The sequence below is a fragment of the Monodon monoceros genome, unplaced genomic scaffold, assembly GCF_005190385.1.
Source record: "Monodon monoceros isolate NGI ecotype Baffin Bay Population unplaced genomic scaffold, NGI_Narwhal_1 Super_Scaffold_7, whole genome shotgun sequence".
In the NCBI taxonomy this organism is placed as follows: Eukaryota; Metazoa; Chordata; class Mammalia; order Artiodactyla; family Monodontidae; genus Monodon; species Monodon monoceros.
In genome coordinates this window covers 60,226,218-60,249,923 of record NW_021703784.1, presented here as the reverse complement: position 1 = coordinate 60,249,923, position 23,706 = coordinate 60,226,218, and the positions used below count along the sequence as shown (strand labels likewise).

The following is a 23,706-nucleotide window of genomic DNA, read 5'->3' as shown; positions in this document are numbered from 1 at the left end:
AACCCTCAGTGCCTCCGCTCCCTCATCTATAAGATGAGAATAATAAAAGTACTTCCTCAAGAGTGGCTGTGAAGGTAACATGAGACCGGCAATCAATCAGTGTCAGCTGGGATCGCTTTCCTTGGCAAACCCGAGACTCTCCTCTTCTGGCATTTGGGACAAAGTGCTCTCTGGGTCCTTCCTTCACTAAATGTCCTATATCTCAGCTCCACTCACTGCCCCGGGGCCGATTCTGGTTTCCTTCTACAGTGTCTCCCTGGATAATCCATACTTCATTTCCATGTTTATGACTCATGACACTAGATTGCTCCTGTAAACTCCAGACCCAAACACCCAAATACTCATCAGCTTTGTGGCTACGTCTTAGCAGCCCCTGAGATTCAGCATGTTCAGAAACTCTCAGCATGGTCCTGCCCTCGCTTGGAAGCTCCTAGCCTCCTGGAACTGTACACCCTGCACTGCCCTGGGACTCTTCCCTTCCCCCTCCCTCTCCTTCAAACAGCGGCCACATCCCTGTGCATCACTCGGAGCAGGGACGTGCTTCTCCATCTCAACCTTCCCACTGCAACTGGCCCAGCATGGGTTCAGGTGTCCAGAACTAGGTATTGGAGGGCCTCCTCTCACCTGAACAGTACCCGGCCTCTCCCACAGCAGTCCAAACTCAGGAGTCTAGCATCCAAGGCTAACCACAAATTATCCTGGACATATGACAGGAATAATAACGGCTGTCATTTATTAAGCACTCACTCTGCTTTGAGTTAAGCATTTATACGTATCTCATATCTCAATAGTCATAACCATTATTGACCACATTTTACAGACGGGGAAACTGAAGCTTCGAGAGGTTAAGCTGGTCAAACCACACATCCAGGGAGCAGCAGAGGTGGAATCTGAACCCAGGCAGTCTGACTCCAAGGTCATGTTCTTAACCACTCTGTACTACCCCACCAAGCCTGGTCCCTTCCAACCACATCCTTCTGAGTTCCTGATGCTCCAGCCACAGGAGAGCATTCTCATTTTGCCGTGCCCTTTCCATGCTGTCCCCTCAAGCTGAAGGTCCATACTCCAGTCTCTGGCCATCAGAACTAATTTTTCAAGGCCCAGATGATTCTCCTTCCTCTATGACAGCATTCCCACCCCCACCTGTGCAAGAGAACTTCTGCTGAGACCCACAACACATGCTCAAGCCTTCATTTAGTTTCTGTTTCGTGTTGCCACGGGGATAGCCACGGGGAGGACACTGGCGGTCTCTCCTTCCTGGACCTCCTCACGGTGTGGCTGTGGGGGGAAGCTGAGTATCTGATTGGTGGGAATGAGAGAGGGAACTGAGCTGAGGGGCCCAGCCCCATCCTTCTCTCTGTTTCCAGGGCCGCCTCGCCAGAGGAAAGAGGCCTGTCCCGTGAGGAAGACTGCAGCCAGCTGGGTCCCAGACAGAGGTGGGTCTGTGGACTCAGCAAAGGGATCCACTGGGAATCCCATTAGCCACATTCTCTAAACACCTTTATTAGCCCTGGAGCTGATATCCTGGTCTCCACTTGTCTGACTCGTGGTCTTATTTTTCAGTTGGTGCCAAACTCAGAGGGCATTTATGTGGTACACACACCCCCGCCCTGCCTACCTGGGTCACCCTCAGTGAAGGATGACTGGTCAGAGTTGGTCTGTGTGGCCCACCGGCAACTGATACCACATCTCTGGGGGGATGAGTAGCGATCACTAACAAGGATGCCCCAGAGCAGCCTGGGGTGACCCCGCCACCATCCACATGGTGCTGTCTGGGAGCCTGGCTCCCCAGCCACCTGCAGATGACCCTGTAATTCACTTTCCCAGGTAGGGTCACGCCAGGAAGGCAGGCATTGGTTGTAGCCCCTGGATGACACCTGCCAAAGCAAATGAGTCCATTGGTGTCTGGTTTACAGCCCAACCTTGTCAGCCTGGTCAGCGTGAGTCAGACCCCAGGCCACAAAGTGTCTGACCCAGCAGGCTGGCCTCCCACGCCATCCTCACCTCTATCCTCTCCCCTATCCACGCCCACCTGCCCCCCGTGGCAGACAGAACGCTGCCCCACTGACAGGAGCCTCTGGCGGTGTGTTTCCTCAGCCCCAGAACACACCCTTCAAAGACAGCTACCCTCACTGTCTCTGTCACAACAGAGAACAGGCACGCATGTGCACACAAATTTAGCCCCAGGGAGGAAGAAGTGGCCATCAAGTCGTTTTACCACCTCGACCTGATGGTAGACAGATTCAGAGAAATGCTTCCAATGCAACCTCAGCTTGAATACTTCCCAAGCTTCATCTCAAAAAACGCCTCCTAAAAAAACAGAACCAGCGAGGGGTTACTGTTGAAGCTGGGTGATGGATAAGGAGATTCATTAAACTATTCCTTCTACTTTTTTGTATGTTTGAATTTTTTTTAATAACAAAAGTTTTGTTTTGTTTTTTTTAAATCCACCACTTAGGGATCTGGGCTTTTCCAGAGGGCAATACCAGATTCTACCGTCCCCTGCTGAGGACCACCAGAACTGAGGTTTGAACCTAAGTTCCTGATGACTCAGACGGTGCTCTTCCTGCAGTGCCATTCAGACTCCCTGAAGGTCCTAACATCTGACCAAACTCTCATCCCACCACCGTCCAGACCCTCACCCGGATTTCCAAAGCTGCCTCTCCTAGACTTCCTACTTCTAGCTGACTCTTCTTCAACCCTTCTTTCCCAGAGAAGGCAGGGTATGTTTCATAAAGCTCATGACATTACTCCTCTGCTCTCAAAGCCTCTGTGGTTCCTCACTGTTTCGGGAACAAAGCTGTATTCTGTAGCTCAGCCATCCAAGTCCTCCAGAAAGATTCACTTCCCAGTGGTATTCACCATGCTCTCGGTCAAGCCACTTGCTACTCTCTAAATACAGAAAACTTTTCCTGTTTTCTCTCATTTCTCTTTTTGGGATGCTTTTCTCCACCTATATTTTCAAATCTCACCCATTAAGAACTTATCCAAATGCACCAAGCCAAGGAAGCCCTTCCTGACACCGCTACCCCCAGGGCCCAAAGGTGGTGGATACCTCCACTCTGCTCCTGCCGCACTTGCACTCACATTCACCATCTCCTTTCCAGCTCTGTTTATATGATTCCTCAATACGTCTGTCTCCCCTTCCAAATTAAGACGCTTGAGAGCAAGGAGGATGTGCTATTCACTTGTCCATCCTCAGAGACCAGCAACCAGTATCCACTTTCTTACTTTCTCCACACCTGAGGCCCCCTCTCTTTGCGGTCTTATACTCAGAGGTGAAGGCAGCTCTGCCATAAGGGGAACCTGACCGTGCTCGGGCCTGGCATGAGCTAACTGATGAATGCAATTATATTCCCAAAGCATCAATGGGAGAAGATGTAACTTCCCCTAATGGATGATAAAACCAGGCATTTCTCCTCATTCTATTATTTTAGAATGCTAAGCAACAAGGAAAAAAAAAAAAAACAGATCTGAATTGGCAAGTTTTCTCTGTCATCTAGAGTGTTCAGGGGCCTCGTGCATAACTTTAGCCTGCAGCCAGCTACCTCCTACGAGCCTCCCAAGCTGCCTGGGGAGGAGCGCAGGCCCCTGGTAAGTACTAATTGAATTAATCAACATTTATTCTGTATTTTGAACCTTCATTTCAACAAGTGTTAAACAGTTTAATTTTGAATCAATGCAATAGCTTTCCTTCTGCACTAAAAAAAAAAAAAAAAGTTTAAATTATTAGGAGACCAAAGAATTTCCTTAAAGATGGGCTGTGTGCATGGGCAACAGTCTGGCTCCTGCCTCTGTCAGAGGAGAAGGGGGCTCCCTCTGCAGGCCTGGCTGGAGGGTATTAGTGGAAGATTAGCAGCTCTGTCTTCACTGGAGGGCTGAGGGCCACATGGAAGCCAGGTGAAGAAACCAGGCAGGACCCCCTGCTGCCAGAGAGCCCAGACTACAGGGAATAGGGCTTTCCGGGCTGAGCCTTTGGACAAGGCCAATCAAACTTCCTCCACTGGCTGGGCTGAGTCTACCTGCCTCTCCTGGTTCCCTTGGCAGGACCAGCAGTGTATGCCTCTCCATGCCTCATCATGACACCGAGTCTTGTTCACTGAGGCTTTTGGAAACATCCTGTTATGGGCTGAATTGTATCCCCCTCTCCCAAATTCAGATGTTGAAGTCCTAACCCCCAGTACCTCAGAATGTGAATGTACTTAGAAATAAGATCTTTAAAGACGTAATTAAGTTAAAAATGACACCATTAGGGTGAGCCCTAATCCAATACGACTGGTATCCTTATAAAGACACAGACAGGTACAGAGGGAAGACCTCGTGAAGACACAGGGAGGAGATGACCGTCCACAGTCAAAGAGGGGGGCCTCCGAAGAAACCAACCTTGCCGACTCCTTGATCTTGGACTTCTAGCCTCCAGAATCGTGAGACGATCAATTTCTCTTGTTTAATCCACCTAGTCTGTGGTATTTTTGTTATGGCAGCCGTAGCAAACTGACACATGCCCCCATCTGATCTCGGATACATGCTGGACAAACCTACGGGAAGAAGGCAGCCTCCTCTCCAGAGACGTGGGTCTCTGTTCTCATCCACTGGTGTTCCTCTTCCCTCTCAGTCTAAGGGAGATGGCTCTGCATCTCCAGACCTTATACAACATCCAGGTAAGGACAGTTCCTGACAGTCCTTTATCTATCTTCTTTGTAAGTCAGCTCCGAGTCAGGTCATGCCTGGGGACCATGACCATTTAGTGAGACCAGATGTTGGTATGTTGTAAGGAGGAAACCTGAAGACCCCGCAGCCTGACCAGCTGTCACGCTGCATTCAAGGAGCCATGAGCCCTGGGCCCAGCCCTCTTCTCTTCAAGGCAATTCAACAATCCAGCATGTGATGGGGGGAGGGAGGGGCAAAGCCGGTCCCCTGACCTCAGCTCACCAGTCACAAGACACTTGCCACTCAGATCACTTCCCTCCGCTAAGAGTACTTAGGCCAGAGAGTGGCCCAGGGACTTTCCTAAGAAAAGTGATCCAGGAATCCCCCATCTGCACACATACTCACAGACCACAGACAAGACGGCTGGGGACTGCACTGCAAGAGGTCTCCCCTCCCTAGGGATCCATGAGGTCTGGCTCCCGGAAGTCTGTCAGTCTGACCCCAGGGGAGTGGGAGCAACTGCGACAGCTCCTAGAGGCCTCTCTCCCATCGTTCTCACCTCGTCTTTTCCACAAAGCAGGGCCATTATTTTCCCATGGGAGATACCTGAACAGTTCCTTAGTCTCAAAGTGAAAGGTGTAGAAGCCTGTGTGATGCAAAAGGACCACAGAAGGGGAAGGCAGTACCTACACCAGAGGCCCACAGCCCAGCCCAATCTGGACCCCTGAGTCTTTGCAGCTCCTTCCTCATTCCCCTGAAGAAGGAGACGAGCAAAGATACAACAGAGAGAGTCCAGGCTTGGGAGTCAAGACCGACTTGGGTTTAAATCCTGACTCTACTGCTTAGAGCTGCGTTAGTTTCTGACCTTGGGTAACATAGATTAACCTCTCAGGTTACTGTGTAATGAAGATATTACCACCTGCCTCACGCAGGGCTGGTCAGAGGGTTAGGGGGGCAGAGTCAACCACCCAGCTCAGTGCCTGGCCCTTCTCAGAGACCGTGTCCCCACTGCACTATTCCAGAAGATGGACCTCCTATCAGGGCCTAAATGTTGGGATCAGGAAAAAAATATGCAACACTGGCTCCCTTTGAGAAATGGCCAGATCTCTTGAGGTCAGCCTGCAATTAGGGGAACCCTAGGGTACCGCGCAGCGCACTTGCTCTGTGCTTTCTGCGTCTCTCTAGCAGGGCCTTGCAGAATGGTAAGGGAATTGACATGCGCGCTCTCACAGCCCCTGGGTGCCTCGCTCAGTCATTCTGCCAGTCCCACCAGGCACCCAGCTTAGGGGCGGTGAGCAGGCAGAGTTTATGATGTTCACGGGCCATCTGAAGGCAGAGAAGTCACAGCTGCGGAGATGGATTTGGGGGCCCCAAACATGGAGGCTAAAGCTGAAGCTGGGCTCCAGGGCTTGGGAGGATGAAGGGCCAAATTCTGACCACATCTGTGGAGCAGGAGGGCCCAGGCCCTAGGCACTGGTGTCGGGAGAACCCTTAGTAACTCAGAGGTGGCCTTGAGAGAGGACGGCCGAGTGCTACTGGTGTCCCAGAGAGGCCCCCAATTGCGCCCAGTGGGCATCTCACTCTCAGACACCTAGAACCAAATAGGGGAGCACCCCCAAGTCACTCAGGAGCGGGCTCCACACGGGTGTGCGACACTGATGCCGCAAGACGCGCCTCTCACGCACCCTGCAGGATCCCTCTCACAACTGCCATCCCTCACTCGACTGTCACCAGGTTTATTTAAAATTCTCTTTCAGGAGTGCCCTGGTGGCCTAGTGGTTAGGATTCCGGGCTCTCACTGATGTGGCGCGGGTTCAATCCCTGGTCGGGGAACTGAGATCCTGCAAGCTGCACGGTGGGGTGAAAAAGATAAAAAATAAAATTTTCTGTCAAATGTAAGTAATCATGACACGTGAAGACTGGATTTGTGACCCTGGAGTAGCCCTTGACGTTTTCAAAGGCAGGACATGGGGGTACAGCTCTGTCCCCCAAGCGCCCTGTAACACGAGATCCCAAGACACTGCAGCCCAGATACGCCCTCCTCAGCACCCCGGCCTCCCTAGGTGGTCTTCTCGGGGCTTCCTCCCTAGGCTGAGGGAGACCTTCCCATCAGGAAGCCTGAAAGACCCTAGGTCCACCCTGAGGACAAAAGCCAGGTGTGGCTGGCAGAGCTGGGTCTGGGTTCCGAGCTCCAGGAGGCAGGCCGAGCTGGACAGAGGGAGTGGCCCTGTGCAGACCTGGTCAGCAATGAGGACCGGCTGGCTCCACAGGACACAGGATAAGAAAGTACCCCAGCTTTGGCAGGCAGCCACCAGCAGTGCCCACCTGCTCAGACCCTGAACATGACACCGTGGAAACAATGCTCTCCCTTCACGCAGGCTCTCAGCACCCACTCCACGCCCCTGCACGGACAGGCTCCCAGCAAACACTTTCAGAAAGGTCGGCCCCTCCTCTCCACCCCGACAGCTCCACCTGGGTTATGGCCCAGGTTTCTCTCTCATCCTCACCCCCACCCTCCCAACCCCCCATCTTGCTTAACATCCCTCGACGGCTGACACCCTGGGGGCCCCAACAGGTGGGATGTAAGGAACTTGTTACTAATGATAAAGCAGCTAAAGTCAGGAATCTTTAGGGACTTCCCTGGTGGAGCAGTGGATAAGAATCTGCCTGCCAATGCAGGGGACACGGGTTCGAGCCCTGGTCCAGAAAGATCCCACATGCTGCGGAGTAACTAAGCCTGTGCACCACAGCTACTGAGTCCGCACACCTAGAGAGCATGCTCCGTAAAGAAGAGTAGCCCCCACGCTCTGCAACTAGAGAAAGCCCGTGTTCAGCAACGAAGACCCAACGCAGCCAAAAATAAATAAATAAAATTTTTTTTTAAAAGGAATTATTTTGTATAAATTAGAGAAGATTCTGCTGTCTTGCCCCATTCTAATATACTTTGAGTGGGAGAGAAAATAGAGGAATTCGGCCAGGAACTCAGCAATTGCCTATAGCGCTCAGGAAACGTCAGTGTCTGTGACACCATGAACAACTGTGCAACTTCCTACTATTTTTTAGAGATTTACTTTATAAATACGTGTGTGTGCACGCGTGTATATATCACATTGGGGCCGGGTGTGCATCATGGCAACCTGGCCACGTCCACCAAGCGCTTCTCACAGGCTAATGTCATCTGACCATCTTCCTGCCTCAACGTGAAGAGCTGATCTTCGTGGCAAACTTAAGACCGAATCATCTGGACTGTCAAGGTGGCGGCAAGATAGAGTGGAAGGAACATGGGTTTGGGGATCAGATAGATGGGGCATCGATTTTATTTCAACCACTCGCCAGCTAGGGAACCTTGGGAAAGTCACTTATCCTGAGTCAGTTTCCTCCTCCGCTAAAGCCCTGAAAGGCTCCTGTGAGATGTAAGTGAGCACCGACGAGTCTGTGCTCAGTGCCTGACGCATGGTGCGTGCTTAATAAACGATGATTTCCAGTCCCTGGTTCCCTGTCTAGCCTCCCTTCCTCCTCCAGCTCTAGCCAAACCAAACCACTGGCTGTTTGCCACCCGTGCCCCTTAACTTACCGCCCCATGCCTTTCTTTGTACATTGCTGTTCCCTCTGCTAGAAATGCCCTCTTCACCCCCATAGAACGGGGTGTCTCTGGGACATCTTTCCTTCAAGACACATCTCAAATGCCCCCTCCTCGGCAAGCCAGGTGCCCCAACCTCTCCTTTCTTTGAACATTCACTGTGTTTTCTCTGCAGTTATTACTGCCTATTTTGAATGAGGGGTACATTCCTTAAATTCCATCCAGGCAGGGGACATGTCTTATTCATCTTGTGTTCCCACCATAACGGTTCTTGGCACGGAGGACGGTAAAAAAAAAAAAAAAAAATTAAAAAAATAATGGCGACTGAAATAATAAATGAGGTCACAAGTCTATTGACTCCAGAATACTTAGGAATTATGCCCCACCTCTGCTGCTAAAAGAATTTCCTAGATCCAGTGGGCCAATTCTCATTTAGGGGCTTCCCCGACCTCCCTCCTACCAGCCTTGGCGGGCTCTCCTCCCTGCCACCCCAGCCAGGATTGTGTGCCCGTCAGGCATCCACGTTGCTTAACCGCAGCACTCTCCATCCTCCCAGCACTCACCCCACCCAAAACCTCAGCCTACTTGAATAAGGCCCTGCTGCCCACAGCCCTTCCCTGTCCCCTCTCGGGTCTGGAAGCTCGTTCTGTGACCCAGGCTGCAGACAGTCGGTCAGAATTCCCAGTGTCGTGCCCACCGCCCTCCTGGATCGCTCCCCTCCTACACCCGCTATTACCTCTTGGATGTTGTGAGCTCATTGTCTCAGACCGCATGGCCCTGGTCCTGCAGGTACCAGGACTCTGTGTTCTCGAGATCTTCAAGGCAAGGGCCCATGCGTCCATAAGAGCCTTCATGCCCCAGTCAGGTGGTCAGGCCAAGGTAGGCGTCAGCAGAGAATACACACAGTACAATCGCTTTGGGATCATGACCTCAAAGTTTCAGCCCACACAGGCACTTCCTCAGAGTCTTTCCTCTCTCCGAACACCTGTGCTGGGTGGGACTCTGGCCTAGGACCTGGGATAGAGAAGCTTCTGCACAGCTTCATGGCCACCCTCCCCCAGCTTTCCACTTTCATTCCCCCCTACATTTGCTGCAAGTCACCTCTCTGCTGAGAAGCCACCAATCATCCCCCCAAATCCTACAGTACTTTTAGTGAGACCTACACCCTTTTGGCAAAGTCTGCTTCCTCAGTTATTTCACAAATTCCTCTCTAGTCAGTACTGTCTGGACAATACCCTCTTCAGGTAGACTCCAATAACACGCTCTAAAACAGCCACCTGGCCCTAGAGGGAAGCTTGAGTTATTTGGAATTTCTTACATCATGCCAAACTGAAACCGGCCTCTTCTTTAATCCTCTGTACCGTTACCACCAAGGCCCCTCAATCCTGCCCTCTGAGCAAAGGCACAACATGGCAGCTCCCCTTGCCCACCTAAAAAAATCACAGTTCCAACCCTGTGTCTTCCTGTCTGCCCCAGGACCTCCCGGAGCTTACAGGACAGGGACTCCAGCTTTGATGCAGTCACGGGCCCTCCTCCGCCTGCTCCCCAAGTGTGGTGCCCAGGGTACCACCTCCAGGTGCGGCCAGTCTTGGCCACTGCAGGGAAAAGTGGGATGACCCCTCTCCCCAGCAAGGTCTAAAGTCAGGACTTCTGTTAATGCAGCCAGGCTAAGCCATGTTCTGTGGGCTTTTCCACGTGGCCGGGTAGAAAACTCATGAATTGATTTTTGGAGCCTAAGGGCAGGACTTTGACCTTACCCCAGCATGTCCCATGGAGCTGGTTTGGGCTCTGTGCTCTCCGTTTGTTGTCCTTGTCCTGTACATTGGTGACCGGCCATCTGGAATCAGCCTGTTCCCTCACCCTGCCGGGGACTGCTGCCTCTTGGACCGACTGCTCACCTGCACCATGGGGGTCACATCTGGAGGCCCAGACAATACTACTTCCCCCCCTGAAATTTCAGAATAAGCCCTCTGGTTGGTGTAAATCACTCCTCTTGACAAACTATATTTGCCCGGCTTTCTGAGAAGAGGATGATAATAATACCACTTACTACTTACGACACCCAAGCACTGGAGCCAACATTTTTGCATCATCATCTCATTTAATCTTTACAACAAGCAGGTGAGATGGGCCTAGTACTGTTCCCATGCGACAGGCGAGGAACTTCAAGCTCAGAGAAGGAGAGACTTGCTCAAGGGAGAAACAGCAAGTCTGAGGAGAGCCAGGATTTAAATGAAAGAGTGAGCTGGCAGGGCCCTCGGAGATGAGGGCGTCCCGGTCCCCACGGTAGGGGGCACCCACCGCCTGCCATGCTGGAGTCAGGGGGCGAGCGAGGAGTCAATGCTCTGTTCTCCAGCAGGACAACACCCCTGCCAGAGGCTCCGTGCAGCTCCAGTGAGCCGCGCAGCAAAAACCTAGCCGGACACGCAGGGCAGGGCGGTGGTGCTTGTTGTTACCGGGACAGCAGCGCTGCATCGAAGAACCAGATGTCTTGGCTGCTTGCAGGAAGAGCTTATGTAATAAAACTTTCTCATGACAAGCAGTCAAGGGCAGGTGTCAGAGCCAAGAACTATTCCTTTGCTTTGGTAAAATGTAGAATTAGAAGAATCCTCCTTTCTCACACAAATTCCAGTTCTAACTTCTCCCCTCGCCCTACTCTAATCCCCTCTCCCCCATCGCCTTCCCCTGCCCCCCCCATCGCTTACTGAATTTAGAGTTCGATGCCACACATCCCAGTACGCCCGAGGCAGTCCTGTCTCCCAGGGTCCCATCGAGCTCAGCCTCTGCCTCCTCCTCTCACTCTCACAAGTGGCCCAGTTAGGGCAATAAATTAAAGCGAATACTCTGGAACCTTAAAAAAATCACTTTCCTTCTCTGGTACCTGTTTGCCTCCCACAAATGGGAATAACACTACCTGCCTCATGAGACAAGCCCTTTGTAAAACCCACCAAAGCCGGAAGTTCCTCTCCATCTTTCCTCTGGAGGCAGCTTTCTGAGGCCAGTCAACATACACCTTTGTTTCATCCATAAAGCAGTCCAGGGTCAAGCCAGCCGTACATGTGAAAGCCTCTCTGATTCAGGGGAACAGAGCCTTGTGTTGTGGGAAGGAAACAGTCACCCCTAAAAAGAGGAGTTGTTATGTGTGCATGCAAGGAACAAAAGTAACCCGTATTTGGTCTTCCTAACCAGAACTGTGGCTCTGCCCTTCTCTGTTCCCTTAGTCTCTACAGCAGATCTCTTGGCCTCTACACAACTCTCTCTCTCACACACACACACACACACATATGCATAAACACACATATTGTCAACCCAAGGAGCTCCTTCTGGTGGCCTCTCTGGGCCTTTTGGCCAGAGGGAGGTTGGAAAAGTTTGCTACGAAGACCTCTTGGGACACCCCAGTGCAGTCACGGGAGTGGCCCTCTCGGTCAGAGTGGTCCATGCCCAGTCGAGAGGCCCAGCCACATCTGAGCGGGCCATTCCAACCACGTACACAAGTCACTGTGGGTTTATCTCTTTACCTGGGACTCAGGGCAGGGGTCTGACTATGCCCACCAAACACGCCCAGCAACCAGCAGGCGTTGGCTGTCCCTGAGCAGGCAGGGCAACCCTGGGATTTGGGTCACCTCCTTCCCTATGCTTGCCCTCATTCCAGGAAGAAACAGATGTACCCAGAGCGCAGCTCCTGGGAACACCACAGCACCTGTAGGCAGGGGAGCGACCGTGATAGGATCAGTTCCCCACAGCCTCTCCCTGGAGGTTTGTTAGTAGGCCCACCACCCACTTACTTCTGCATAAGTCATTCCTGACACACGTACAACTCAAATATCCTGTCTGCAACCTACGGCTATCTGTGATATTTTACCATGGGTGAGCAGGCTCTTGCACACACTTTGGTCTCAGTAAAGCGCACATGTGCGCGCGTGCACACGCGCGCACACACACACACACACACACACACACACACACTCAAAACAAGATGAGGTAGAAACTTGCCAGACCCAGCTACGTAACTCAAAAAGAGCCAAGAGGTTTGGGAATTCCCTGGCGGTCCAGTGGTTAGGACTCCACGCTTCCACTGCAGGGGGCATGGGTTTGATCCCTGGTTGGGGAACTAAGATCCCGCAAACCGTGGCGCGGTGAGGCCAAAAAAAAAAAGAACCAAGAGGCTTAACAAGTTTGCCTGAAAGTTGAATCTCAGCATTTCTTGTGTCTGTTTTTATTTGGCAATTACCATATGCCAGGCAATAATCTAAAGGTTGCACAGGCATTAACCGAGCTCCGCCTCAGCAAAACGAGGCAATCCCTGTGCCGCGGCAAAGGCAGGACTCATCCTGGGAGGCCGAGGAGCGCGGCCAGGCAGAGAGGTATGGAAGCGAAAGGTAAGGAGGGGCGGAAGCCCAGCCGCAGGGCCACTGAGGCTCTCGGCAGCAGTGCAGACTCTAGACAAGCTCCTCCCTCCTTATCAGACAGCTGTGGCCCTCACTCAACCATCTAAATCCCTGACACTGGCCCTACACACAGGCCCAGGCTTGGAAAAAGTTCTCACGGCTGATTGCCTTCCCCGGATGGGCATACCCCACTGCCCCTACTCCAGCGCTACACTGGCAACTTCTCAGAGCTGGCTGGAGGCATCCCTAAAGTTGGTTGACGATAGGGAGTGGGGTGGTGGGAGTTCGGGTCCCTGGAATACATCTTCCCATGGAACTGACAGATTGGTGTTTGCATTCCCAGAAGGACAATGTACTCACAGTAAACGCTAACAAGTATAAGAGTGTAGGTACCATGAAAGCACTCCCTGCTTCCCGCCAGCCCACATCCCGGTAGATCCCAGGGCAGAAAGAAGGTCTCATGAGCCTTCACACCCCCCAGCGGCTTTGGCTGCCGCACACACTTCCTCCTGAGTCTTTGACCTACAAGACTCCAGCCTTAGCTGTACTGCAGGATGAATTCACCCCAAACCTGGTCTCTTTCTCGTTTTTCATTGCCTAATGGAGTCTCCATCTGCACCTTCCGGCAGCTCTCGTCTGGCCAAACCCACTGTGCTACAAAGGGCAGAATTCAAGGCCAGAAGGCCTGAGTTCTGCCACCAGCAGCTGGGTGACCCTGGGTAGCTTCCTTTGCGCCTCACCATCCTCATGGGTAAAAACATAAGGGGCATGCAAGAAACTCCCCAAGGCTCCCTCCTGATTTCAAAAGGAATCGACCACCCTCATCTCCCTTCCCCTTTCCAAGAAGCTCCTCCGTGCTCTCATGCTGCTAACAATTGCCTCATTCTTCTCCCAGCAAACTAGCACAAAATGTCAGTGTCCAATTTGACTCTTTTCTCTCTCCCTCAAATCTAATCGGTCACCAAATCCTGCAGGATTTCTTGGCAAGCCCACTCACCTCCTCAACATCCCTATTGCCATTGCCTTGGTTTAGGTCCTAATCTACCTCAGTGGGTTATTCCAACAGCTCATTCTCATAAGAAGTTCCTTCCTGTCCCTCCAATCTGCCCTTCTCAGCCTTGAATCCTCCTGAAAGCACAGGCTTCACCTTGTCTCTTCCATACTCAAAGACCTTCAAGGTCATTGGTATTACATTTTCATTCTTTAACTTCAACTTTCAAGACCTTCCAGGATCTCTCCCCAGCCTGAGACTCCAGCATCATTTCTCCCAGTTCCCCTCCCCACCCCACCCTATGACTCTAGCCCTGTGGACCACCCATCAGGCTTGTCCTAGTCTTTCAGGTTCTGCTCTTGCTCCTTCCCTCATCTCCAACACAAAACAACCTGCCCTTTCTACCCTTTTACTGAAGCCAGCACTGCAGAACAGACTCAAGGGCTCAGGGCCCTTGCCTGCCACAAACTCTTCCTCAACGTCTGCTGAGTGCAGGCGAACACAAGGGCTGACGCAGCTCCAGGGCAGCTCAGAGTTTGGAGGGGGTGTGGACAGAGACATGCAAATGAAGTGTGTTAAGAACCATAGAAGACATCTGTACTGGATGCTATACTAGTACAATTTAGAGAGAAGAGTAAAAATAACTTGGGGGTGGGGGGAGGAGAGGTGTTTCAAGACTTTGATCTGCATTTTGAAGGATTAGTAAGAGTTCATTCATCTGGCAGAGCAGAGACAAAAGGGCTTCCCAGGAAGAGGAAATAGCGTATGCAAAGGCAGAGAGGCACAAAGGATAGGAATTGTTAAGCTACTCAGTTTGGGGAACAGTGGAGATGCAGCTGGTAAGTCAAATTATTGCCAGCTTCTGCAGAGGAGCCTTGAATGCCAAACAAGGATATTATACCTTATCCCTTTGAGAGGCGATCCTATCCCACCTTGCCTATACCTTCCATCCACAGCTGAGTTACAGAGGCCAAGATTATTACACAACATGGAACATGATGATTAAAAGCATTGTGCACACGGGAAGATACCACATGCTGCGGAGCGGCTGGGCCCGTGAGCCATGGCCGCTGAGCCTGCGCGTCCGGAGCCTGTGCTCCGCAACGGGAGAGGCCACAGCAGTGAGAGGCCTGCGCACCGCAAAAAAAAAAAAAAAAAAAAGTTTGGGCTTCCCTGGTGGCGCAGTGGTTGAGAATCTGCCTGCTAATGCAGGGGACAAGGGTTCGAGCCCTGGTCTGGGAGGATCCCACATGCCGCGGAGCAACTAGGCCCGTGAGCCACAACTACTGAGCCCGTGCGTCTGGAGCCTGTGCTCCGCAACAAGTGAGGCCACGATAGTGAGAGGCCCGCGCACCGCGATGAAGAGTGGCCCCCGCTTGCCACAACAAGAGATAGCCCTCGCACAGAAACGAAGACCCAACACAGCCAAAATAAATTAATTAATTAATAAAACTCTTACCCCCAACATCTTAAAAAAAAAAAAGCATTGTGCACAGTGAAAGCTGGGTTCTCAGTGTGCATAAATGTGTATGTGACAGAGATAGGAAATGAAAGTAAGAATTACCAAGGAGCACCAAAGTAAGGATTAGCTAGAAGCACTAAATAGAAATCATAAATTTCCCAAAGACAAAGCTGAGAGTTGGCAGCCCCCGGGAACTCACAAGGCCTTAAGGAAATCTGGTCTAAAGGTAAACAGATGCTCTAAGACGGCATCTCCTGGAAGATTATTTACTGAGTGTGAGAGAGATAAGAATGGCCCTCATGAAAATCCCCATGACCTGGCTTTCAGAGTCTACAAAGGATACAGCCCACCTTTCTGAGACCAGCTGTGGATTCTGCAAAAACTGAGACACACATGTGTCAGTAAGTGTTGAAACCAAAGAATGATGCCATGAAAACATCAAGTGGAACTGCTCTGAGGAAGGAGGAAGCAGGAAAAAGTGACTCAGGAAAACACAAGGCTGCCAAGAGTTTCAGCCTTGTTGTGCCCACACCAAGTGATGACAGTGTCACATCTTCCCCCTGCCCCCCCCCCGACTGTCACCTCTTGAATGAGGGTGCACAGTCCGGGATCTTAATAAATGTTTAAATGCCTCAACAGTTCATAATAGATCTCCCTTCTCATGTTTTGCAAAAGGGGATCCACCAGAAGCTTTTAAGCAAGAGTGTCATGAACAAATCTGTATATCAGGAAGGAAACGTTTTTGACGGCCAAGTAAAAAACAACTTCCAAATATTATCACAAATGTGATAGTCTAAAGGCCATGCCATTCCTTGTCCAGAGCTCAATTCTTGTTCCTCCCTCCCCACCTCTCGGCCTGGCCCCCTAGTCCATAGATTCTATCTCTCTAGTCTCTCCTACCTGTCCCCTCTCTGAGGTCCAACACAGGTCCTCCTCACTTCTATCTTAATTGATCTTCCACATCCTAACTGGCCTCTCCACCTCCAGGGTCTTTTCCCACTGGTCACTGCTTCCCACAGCCCGGCCAGAGTCCACCCCAGCAGTTCCCACCCGGCCTTCAACAGAATCACGGAGGAACTTAGTGAAAACAGGCCAGACCTACTTAATCTGAGTAATTTAAAAGCTCCCCAGGCAATTCTGAGGCACAGCCAGGTTTGCAAACTACTGTTATCCTAGCTGTCGATAGTGAAGGGGCTGCAACCACTGAGGACTTGTAAGAAATGTAGAATGTCAGGTCCCACCTCTGACCTAGGAATAACAATTTGCATTTGAAAAATATCCCCAGGTGACTCTTGTTAAAGGTTGAAAAGCACTGCTACAAAGTGTTGCTTGACCATTCATTTCACAAATATTTACTGGATTTTCTCTGGGCTGGAGGTTGGGAGGTTGGGAGGTTGAGAGGGTCAAGGGCCAAGGTCCCCGACTTTAAACGCACAGAACCATCAGCCAATCTCCTGCTTAGGACCCATTATTGGTTCTCATGCTTTCAAAGCCCAAACTTCTCCACCTGGCCTTCATGGCCCGCTGGGAATAGGTTTCTTCCTTGTCACCAGCTTTATTGTTTATCATTCGCCATAGGAGCCAAGCTGGGCCACTTGCCACTTCTCATGGCTACAAAGTGCTTGCCTGCCTACGTAGCTCTCGCAGCCCAGGTCACGCTCTGCTCACCTCTGCCTGGAGAAACCCACAAGAAATTCTTCGAGGTCCATCACACACGTCACCCCTTTCGTGAAATTATTCCAGATTTTCCGCACTCAGATGAAAGACAAATTCCCACAACTCTTTGCTCTTACCTCCTTCATAGCATTCATCTCATTCTACTTAGTCTTAAAGTCAGGGCAACCGCCATAGCTACCCCAGTAAAGAGACTATGATGCTGGGGACTTCCCTGGTGGCGCAGTGGTTAAGAATCTGCCTGCCAATGCGGGGGACACGGGTTCGAACCCTGGTCCGGGAAGACCCCACATGCCATGAAGCAACTAAGACCGCGTGCCATAACTACTGAAGCCTGAGAACCTAGAGCCCATGCTCTGCAACAAGAGAAGCCACCGCAGTGAGAAGCCCGCATGCTGCAAAGAAGAGTAGACACTGCTCACCGCAACTAGAGAAAGCCAGCATGCAGCAACGAAGACCCAATGCAGCCAAAAATTAATTAATTTTTTTTAAAAAAGGAGACTATCATGCTCAGTTTGTCTCCACAGTAGCAATAAGCTAATAACCGGCACATCACCGAATCTCGAAGTAATAATAACAATAATGTATTAAATAAAATTATGGATGAATGCAGTAAGTGAAAAGTTCATCAGTCTCCCTGCTCTCCCACTTCAAAGTCGTTTATATATGAATTTAAGCAGATTACAAACAGGCTGCCTCTCAAGCCCCAAGGAGAAATAATCTCTAAATCAAATATTTTGTGTTTTTCATATGACACAAATAATAATCAAAGACAATATGCTGAAGATGAATTTTGTGTACAGCCAACTACCTTTGTTGGGCATTCAACTTCACAGAATGCAACATAAAATTTGTATTATAATCGATTAAGGAACTGGGAGAGGAAGGAGAGAGACAGGAAGTAAACCAAAATATGGAAAGGGAGACGGATCTATACCAAATATCCAGCTGCTCTAAAAGTAAAAATATAATACTCTGGATCTGTTTTGTAAGCGGATTAAATGCTGGCCAGAACGCCCGTTTTGATCTTAAGCAAACTTCGGAAGTTCTGGTCTTTAAATACATAATCTTATTTTCAACTGAGGAACAACTGCAGATCTGGAGTCAGGATGTCATGAGGGAGAGAAGCCCACTTTCAAACAGAACTATCCCATCTTGCCGTCTACTGGGACGCAGTGGCTTGAGATTTGGAAAAGCATGTTGCATTTTTGCAATTACAGTATATAGCTGGTTTCAGCTAAGGCGTTGCAGCTGAACACACGCTCTGCGGAACACCCATTTGCTCGGGCAAATAGACCGTGAGCTTCCCTACCACCTTGGGCTCTCTCTCCAGACTGGGCCGCTGCTCCAGTTGACTTAGCAGAGCTCTGACATACTACAAAGAACTGAGGTGACCTGCCACCCTGCGCATCTCCAGGGCCATCCGGGCACCTGTAGGGGCGCGGACTGTCCGTAGACCCCGGACAGGACTGGGCGGAGATTCGGAGCAAATCCACAGGAGTTATACCCTCCTCCCAGTCTTCTGGCCAGAGAAGGGGAGGAGGGTCCCCGCCCTCGCGCCTGGGACACACTCCAGTGCTCTCAGTTCCTCAGGCAATGCCCCTACGCGGGCTCGCAGTCCCGACCGCGCAGAGGGCCTGGGGGCGTGGGGAGAACCCACTGACCTGGGTGCGGGGATCCTCTCCGGGCAGCTCAGGTGTGCGGGCGTTTCCCGTGTCCCTCCCACCTCCGAACATGAGAGTCGAGAACCGAGCTCTAGGCCACCGACCCACCGACCAACTAACCGACCAACCAGCGGACCGACCGGCAGCGGCCGGGTCTGGAGCCCACGTGACGGGGGCGGGGACCCGCGGGAGGCTCGTCCCGCAGCGCCCGCTTCCCCACCGCCCCACCTTCCCCCGGGACCGCCCCTCTGCCACGCCCCCTCCCTTTTGGCTTCTTGGCTGCCCGCAGGGACCCATCCGCCGAGGGTTCTGGCTCCGCAAGGACCGGCCTCATCAACCCGGCGCCTTCGAACCTGCTTAGCCCCCGCCCATCCAGCCCCAGCTCCGGCACCGCCCCCTAGGCCGAGCTTACCGTTCCCCCCCCAAGCCCCGCCTCTCTCAGGAGGCCACGTCCCTCCCTGGAGCCCCGCTCCGCTCTTGGTCACCTCCCCCTCCAGCACCCTTCCGGCCCCGGGGAGTCGCCCGGCGGTTCTCAGCTCCCTGTCCCCGGGCTTGTCCAGCCCTTCAGCACCGCTCCTTGGCCGTAGGGAATGAACGAGAAAAGCAGAAAGGGAACTTGTGTCGAGAATTGTGAAGAGACAGAAGCCATAGAAAAAACGTTTTAGAGGTGCTCCCAGCGCAGCAACCTTTTGGGTGTGCGGACTTCTGAGCCCCTGGGATCGCGTTCAAATTGAGGTTGGCCTGACAGCAGCCTCATTTCTTGTCTCTGAGCGCCCCCAGTTCGGAAGACTGAGTTACCCTAGGGTCTGGCCGCACTTGAACCCCGCAACCTGGGATGGAGGTCCCTCTAGTGGTTGGCGCCAGTCACTGACACCCATTCTTGTGGACAGCTGGGGACAAGCAGCGCTGCCCTGTGCCCAGCGCTTAGACGAGGTTCCACAGGCGCAAGAAAAGCTTTGGCGATGTCTGACCACAGGAATGGATTGTAGAATCGGGGCAGCACGGGACCCTGGGGACCTAGTCCAGTGCCTGCCTGCCCCCAGTGTAGGGCCTGGATCCCCTTTGGTTGTACTGCTAGGTTGTTGCCCTGCCTGGATCTCCAAGAATTGGTTGCTCAGTTCGGCTGATGAAAATCCCTGTGGGCCTCAGATGGCATCACACCAGGGACTCTGGCATAGTCCCCAGCTCAGGCAGGAGTCACTACTGCTCTAACCTCAATTTTTATCCACACTTCTACAGGCTGGAGTATTGACAAACTCCTCAAGACACATATTTTTTCACACTATCCTGGTGGTCTGAAATTACCAGTGTGCCCAGAAGACTTGTACATGTGAACAAAACTTAAGCCACCCTGGCAAATATGAGACTCTGGTCACTGCAGGAACCTGGCCAGATGCAGGCCAAGGGCAAAGCCAGCAGACGAAGGCTGGGGCCCACAAGAGTTGTATTACAACAGGACACTCTTTAGTTCTCTTTCACTTCCTTAAAATAGCAGCCCAGAGGCTTTTGTAGAGAAGGCTGCCACAGTTCACACGAGTTCATGGGTGTTTCCAAATCCCACATGTTATTGCCCTCGTGGACCCACAGTCCCCAGAAAATGCTAGTCTGTTCTTTAGAACTATACAATTACTTTTTAAAACTCACTTTTAAAAAATGGCGTTAAGTCACAGACATTGAAAACAAACTTATGGTTACTGAAAGGGGAAGGGGGGTGAGGGATAAAGTAGGAGTTTGGGATTAGCAGATACACACTATATAAAACAGATAAACAACAAGGATCTACTGTATAGCACAGGGAACTATATTCAATATCTTGTAATAACATAATAAAAAAAACTGAAAAATATATACGCATATATAAATGCATCACTTTGCTGTACACCTGCAACTAATACAACATTGTAAATCAACTATACCTCAATTTTTTAAAAATGGTGCAAGTCACTGGCTTTCCAGCTTATTCATACTTCGGAACCACTTTAGGGAAGGGGGCTTGAAAGTTATAGTCCTGTCTGGTCCCACCTCCAGAGGCTCTGACTGAATGGTCTGGGGGTATGGCCTGGCATCAGGATTTTTAAAAGCTCCTCAGGTGATTCCTAGGTGCAGTCAAGTTTAAGAACCACTGGTCTAGGTCTTAGGAACTTCAATCCTCACTAAAATCCAAGAAGAGAGCCAGAGCTGAAAAGGTCATCTGAAAGAAGCCCAAGAAGTATTTGAGGGCCTGCATGTCCAGCCCTGGCTCCCAGGAAACAAAGTGGCCCGTTAACAGGGGCTTCCTGGAGAAAATGTCTTGACCTGAAGAAGTGATTCTAGCTGCAGGAATCTAAGGCACCAGAGTGGGTTGGTTGTTAGTGGCAGGTGTGCCTTGCAGAACTGTCAAAGCAAAGCATATCACAGATGAAAGGCAGATAGCAAGCACATTACAGGCAGCCTCTGTGTGCCTCCAGAGGAACTGTGTGTGCATGACTTACACATAATTCCACTCCAAGATAATTCCCCTGCTACCCTCCTCTGTGAGGCAGCCCGCATTCCTTTTCCCTGTGAAATAGGTAATGTTATTTTACCCATGGGGCAGCTAATGTCCCCAAACCCATGGAGTGGGTAATATCACCATGTTTAATTATTCATACCTGCCTCATTCCACAACAGATTTGGGCTCTCTGTAAAACTCTGTTAGAACTGTGGGTAATTGCACTGTGTCCATGGAGTGAGTAATTCCATTCTGCCAAAGCTTTACTCAAATGCTATGGGGGAAAAAAAACAAAAAACCTCTCTTCACTGCCTACGGTCTCAGCCTGGGCTTGGCAGAGGAGGGGAAACAGCTGCAAACACACAGAGCAAACCCTCTCATGTGACCAGCCTGGAAAGATAGAGGCCTCAGCACATGACACAGACTGGTACCACAGCCTGCACTTGTGACCCAAACCAGGCTGCAGTGGACAAACGCGTGGGAAAGAGCTTGAAGAAGCCCCTCTGGATGGGCACAGCTGCCCTCTGTCCCCTGTGCCACAAGGCACTCTTGCTGTGGCAGGGAGTCCCTTGCCTGCTATCTGGCTTCCATCCAGATGCTAGAATATTTACCGAGGGCCTCAGTGTGTTGGGGATTGTTCACAGTAAACCCAGGCACAGGCAGCACCCCCAGGAACTTTTATGCGGAGGGCATGTAGGCAAATAGAGCCTGATGAGGGTTAGTTGCTTAGTGTCAGTTTTATTGTATTTCAAGCAAGATGAGAAAAGCAAGGGAAGGAAAGGCAAGATAAGAACAGAGGTGGGGTCCTCACCCTTAGGCTGGTTTTCTAGAGGAAGTAGCTTTTGAAAGGCCTATAGGAGGCTCTTGTGTGGACATGCAACTAGCTAAAGGGGCAAACCGTTTAACGTATTGCTTAGGGAAGGTTGGGCGAACCAACATATATATTTGATGCTTCCTTGGACAATGGAAAGATTATAGGGTTTGCAGTATTTTCTAGCTCTTCCATTTTGTAGCTTTGGTACTTTGAATGGCCCACCTGAACCCTCCTCCTCTATAAAGACTTGTCCTGACTATCTCATAAGAGTGAGACGACTTGTAACATGGGTGCAGACACTTTGTAACTGGAAACTGGTATTCAAATGGTAATGTTTTCACTTTATTATGACATCCACCTGGCTTGGTGAAGGGGCAGAACCAGGGGAAACCGAGATTAAACATCAATAAGAAATAGTACTTTATTTGGGCAGTGAATAATGGAAGAATATCAGTAGGCATTTGTGAAAGAGGAAAGAGATTTGGGCAAAGGCCAGAGGGGAGAGAAGCCAGGAGTATTAGGGGGTGGCTTACATTTCTAATGGCTGGGGGGCGGGGGCGGGGAGAGTTAGAGTAAATGCTAGTAAAAGAAAAGGCTGGAAGTAAACTGGATCTGAATGTGGAAGGCCTTGAGCTCCAGGAGGTTTGGATGGGTAATGGAAGTTGTTGAAAATTCCTGAATGACAGACTCTCATCTATGCTCTTGCAAGATACTGAAGGCAGTACCATCTGGAAAAGGACGCGTGCGCATTCCCACTTCCAGCCCCTATCCCTGTGTGCGATTAGAGGGATTCTGTATTGCAAAGGGGCTGTGGCTTCCATCTCCTGGAGAGCAGCATCCCTGGCGCTCTCCCTCGTGGCTGCAACGCATCACTGCAGAGGCTGCTTTCTCTTTGTCTGGAGTTTGTAAATGATCTGGTTTCCATCATTCCAGGCATAGAGCTGCTTATCTCTAGGGTTGTAATGGATCATGGAGTGACTCCTTGACCGCCTGGGGAAGAACACGTTGGGCAGATCCTCCTCAATGACAGTGCCCAGCGGATCATAGACACAAGTGATGCGATGCGGGCCGAGGCCACCAGAACTGTAAACCACGTAGAGGACGCCACACAAGAGGAATGAGGCTTCAGCATCCTGACTTCTGCATGGAGTGTCCCATGAGTGTTCCACTCCCAGTGTGTCAGGCTCAATTTTCGTGAGAACCAAATGGCCGTGGGTGCTTGGCCCTGAGTGGATGGCCCAGAGCCCGTGCTCATCCACAGCCAGGTCAATGTATGTCGAGGGGGAGCGCGGGTAGGCCAGGGCTCTGCCTGCCCCTCCCAAGAGCAGCATTCGGTCTTCCACGGTCCTCTTCTGCAGGTTATATTTGATGATCTCATTGGGAGTTCCTTGGCTGTGAAAAAATAGGAAACCTTTGTAGATCACTTGGCCTGTCCCCTGCCAGGAATGTGTTAGGATCAGCTTCCGGGGGGCTGGCTTGGTGCTATCTTCCATGAATGCCCGTATGCTGGCAAATTCCCAGACAGTGTTGTTTCTGGATCCAATTAAGAGATAAACTTTTGGAGAGTCTCTGACAGCATCTTTCATCCAAGAGCCATCTGTGTCCATTGTCTTCTTTACTATTTTCAGAGACTTTATGCCCATCAGCATGTTGTCACAGCCTGGCCAAACAGGAGAAAAGGGGAAGGTTACTTTATAAACGCGAGATGTCTGCTTTTCTTACAGATTGCTTTTTTTTTTCCTTCAGTGTCTAGAATAAAATTATCACACAGAGATCAATCATAACTGATTGTAGGATTCAGTGAATCAAGGACTTTAATGAATAATTGGGTCTCTGTTAAGTGAGTTGCCGTCCAGTTATAAGAGCATTAGTCACGATAATCAAATCAGGATATAACCAACTATTTGCTGTGTCAGAGGCCCTGTTAACTCTCTAGAGCACCTGAGGTTGACACACTGAGAATGACTAGGGTATGGAACCACCTAATTCAATTGTTTGCCAAGATTTTACTGG

The 23,706-nt window shown here is 50.9% G+C and overlaps 2 protein-coding genes across 4 annotated transcripts in view; both read right to left on the bottom strand.

The window, feature by feature from the left end:
* Positions 1 to 18,547, bottom strand: part of PPFIBP2 (PPFIA binding protein 2) — a 142,821-nt gene extending 124,274 nt beyond the window's left edge. For 2 of the 3 annotated variants that reach the window (XM_029207213.1, XM_029207206.1), the window contains exon 1: positions 18,410 to 18,515. The gene's annotated coding sequence lies outside the window, so the exon portion shown is untranslated. Of the gene's footprint in view, positions 1 to 18,409 lie in introns of all 3 variants that reach the window. The other variant, XM_029207209.1, reaches the window with a different exon arrangement.
* A 1,660-nt stretch (positions 18,548 to 20,207) lies between these two features.
* Positions 20,208 to 23,706, bottom strand: part of OLFML1 (olfactomedin like 1) — a 28,508-nt gene continuing 25,009 nt past the window's right edge. The window contains exon 3 of the mRNA XM_029206866.1: positions 20,208 to 23,353. Within this exon, the coding sequence (XP_029062699.1) occupies positions 22,563 to 23,353 (791 nt within the window). The 3' untranslated portion in view covers positions 20,208 to 22,562. The remainder of the gene's footprint in view (positions 23,354 to 23,706) is intronic.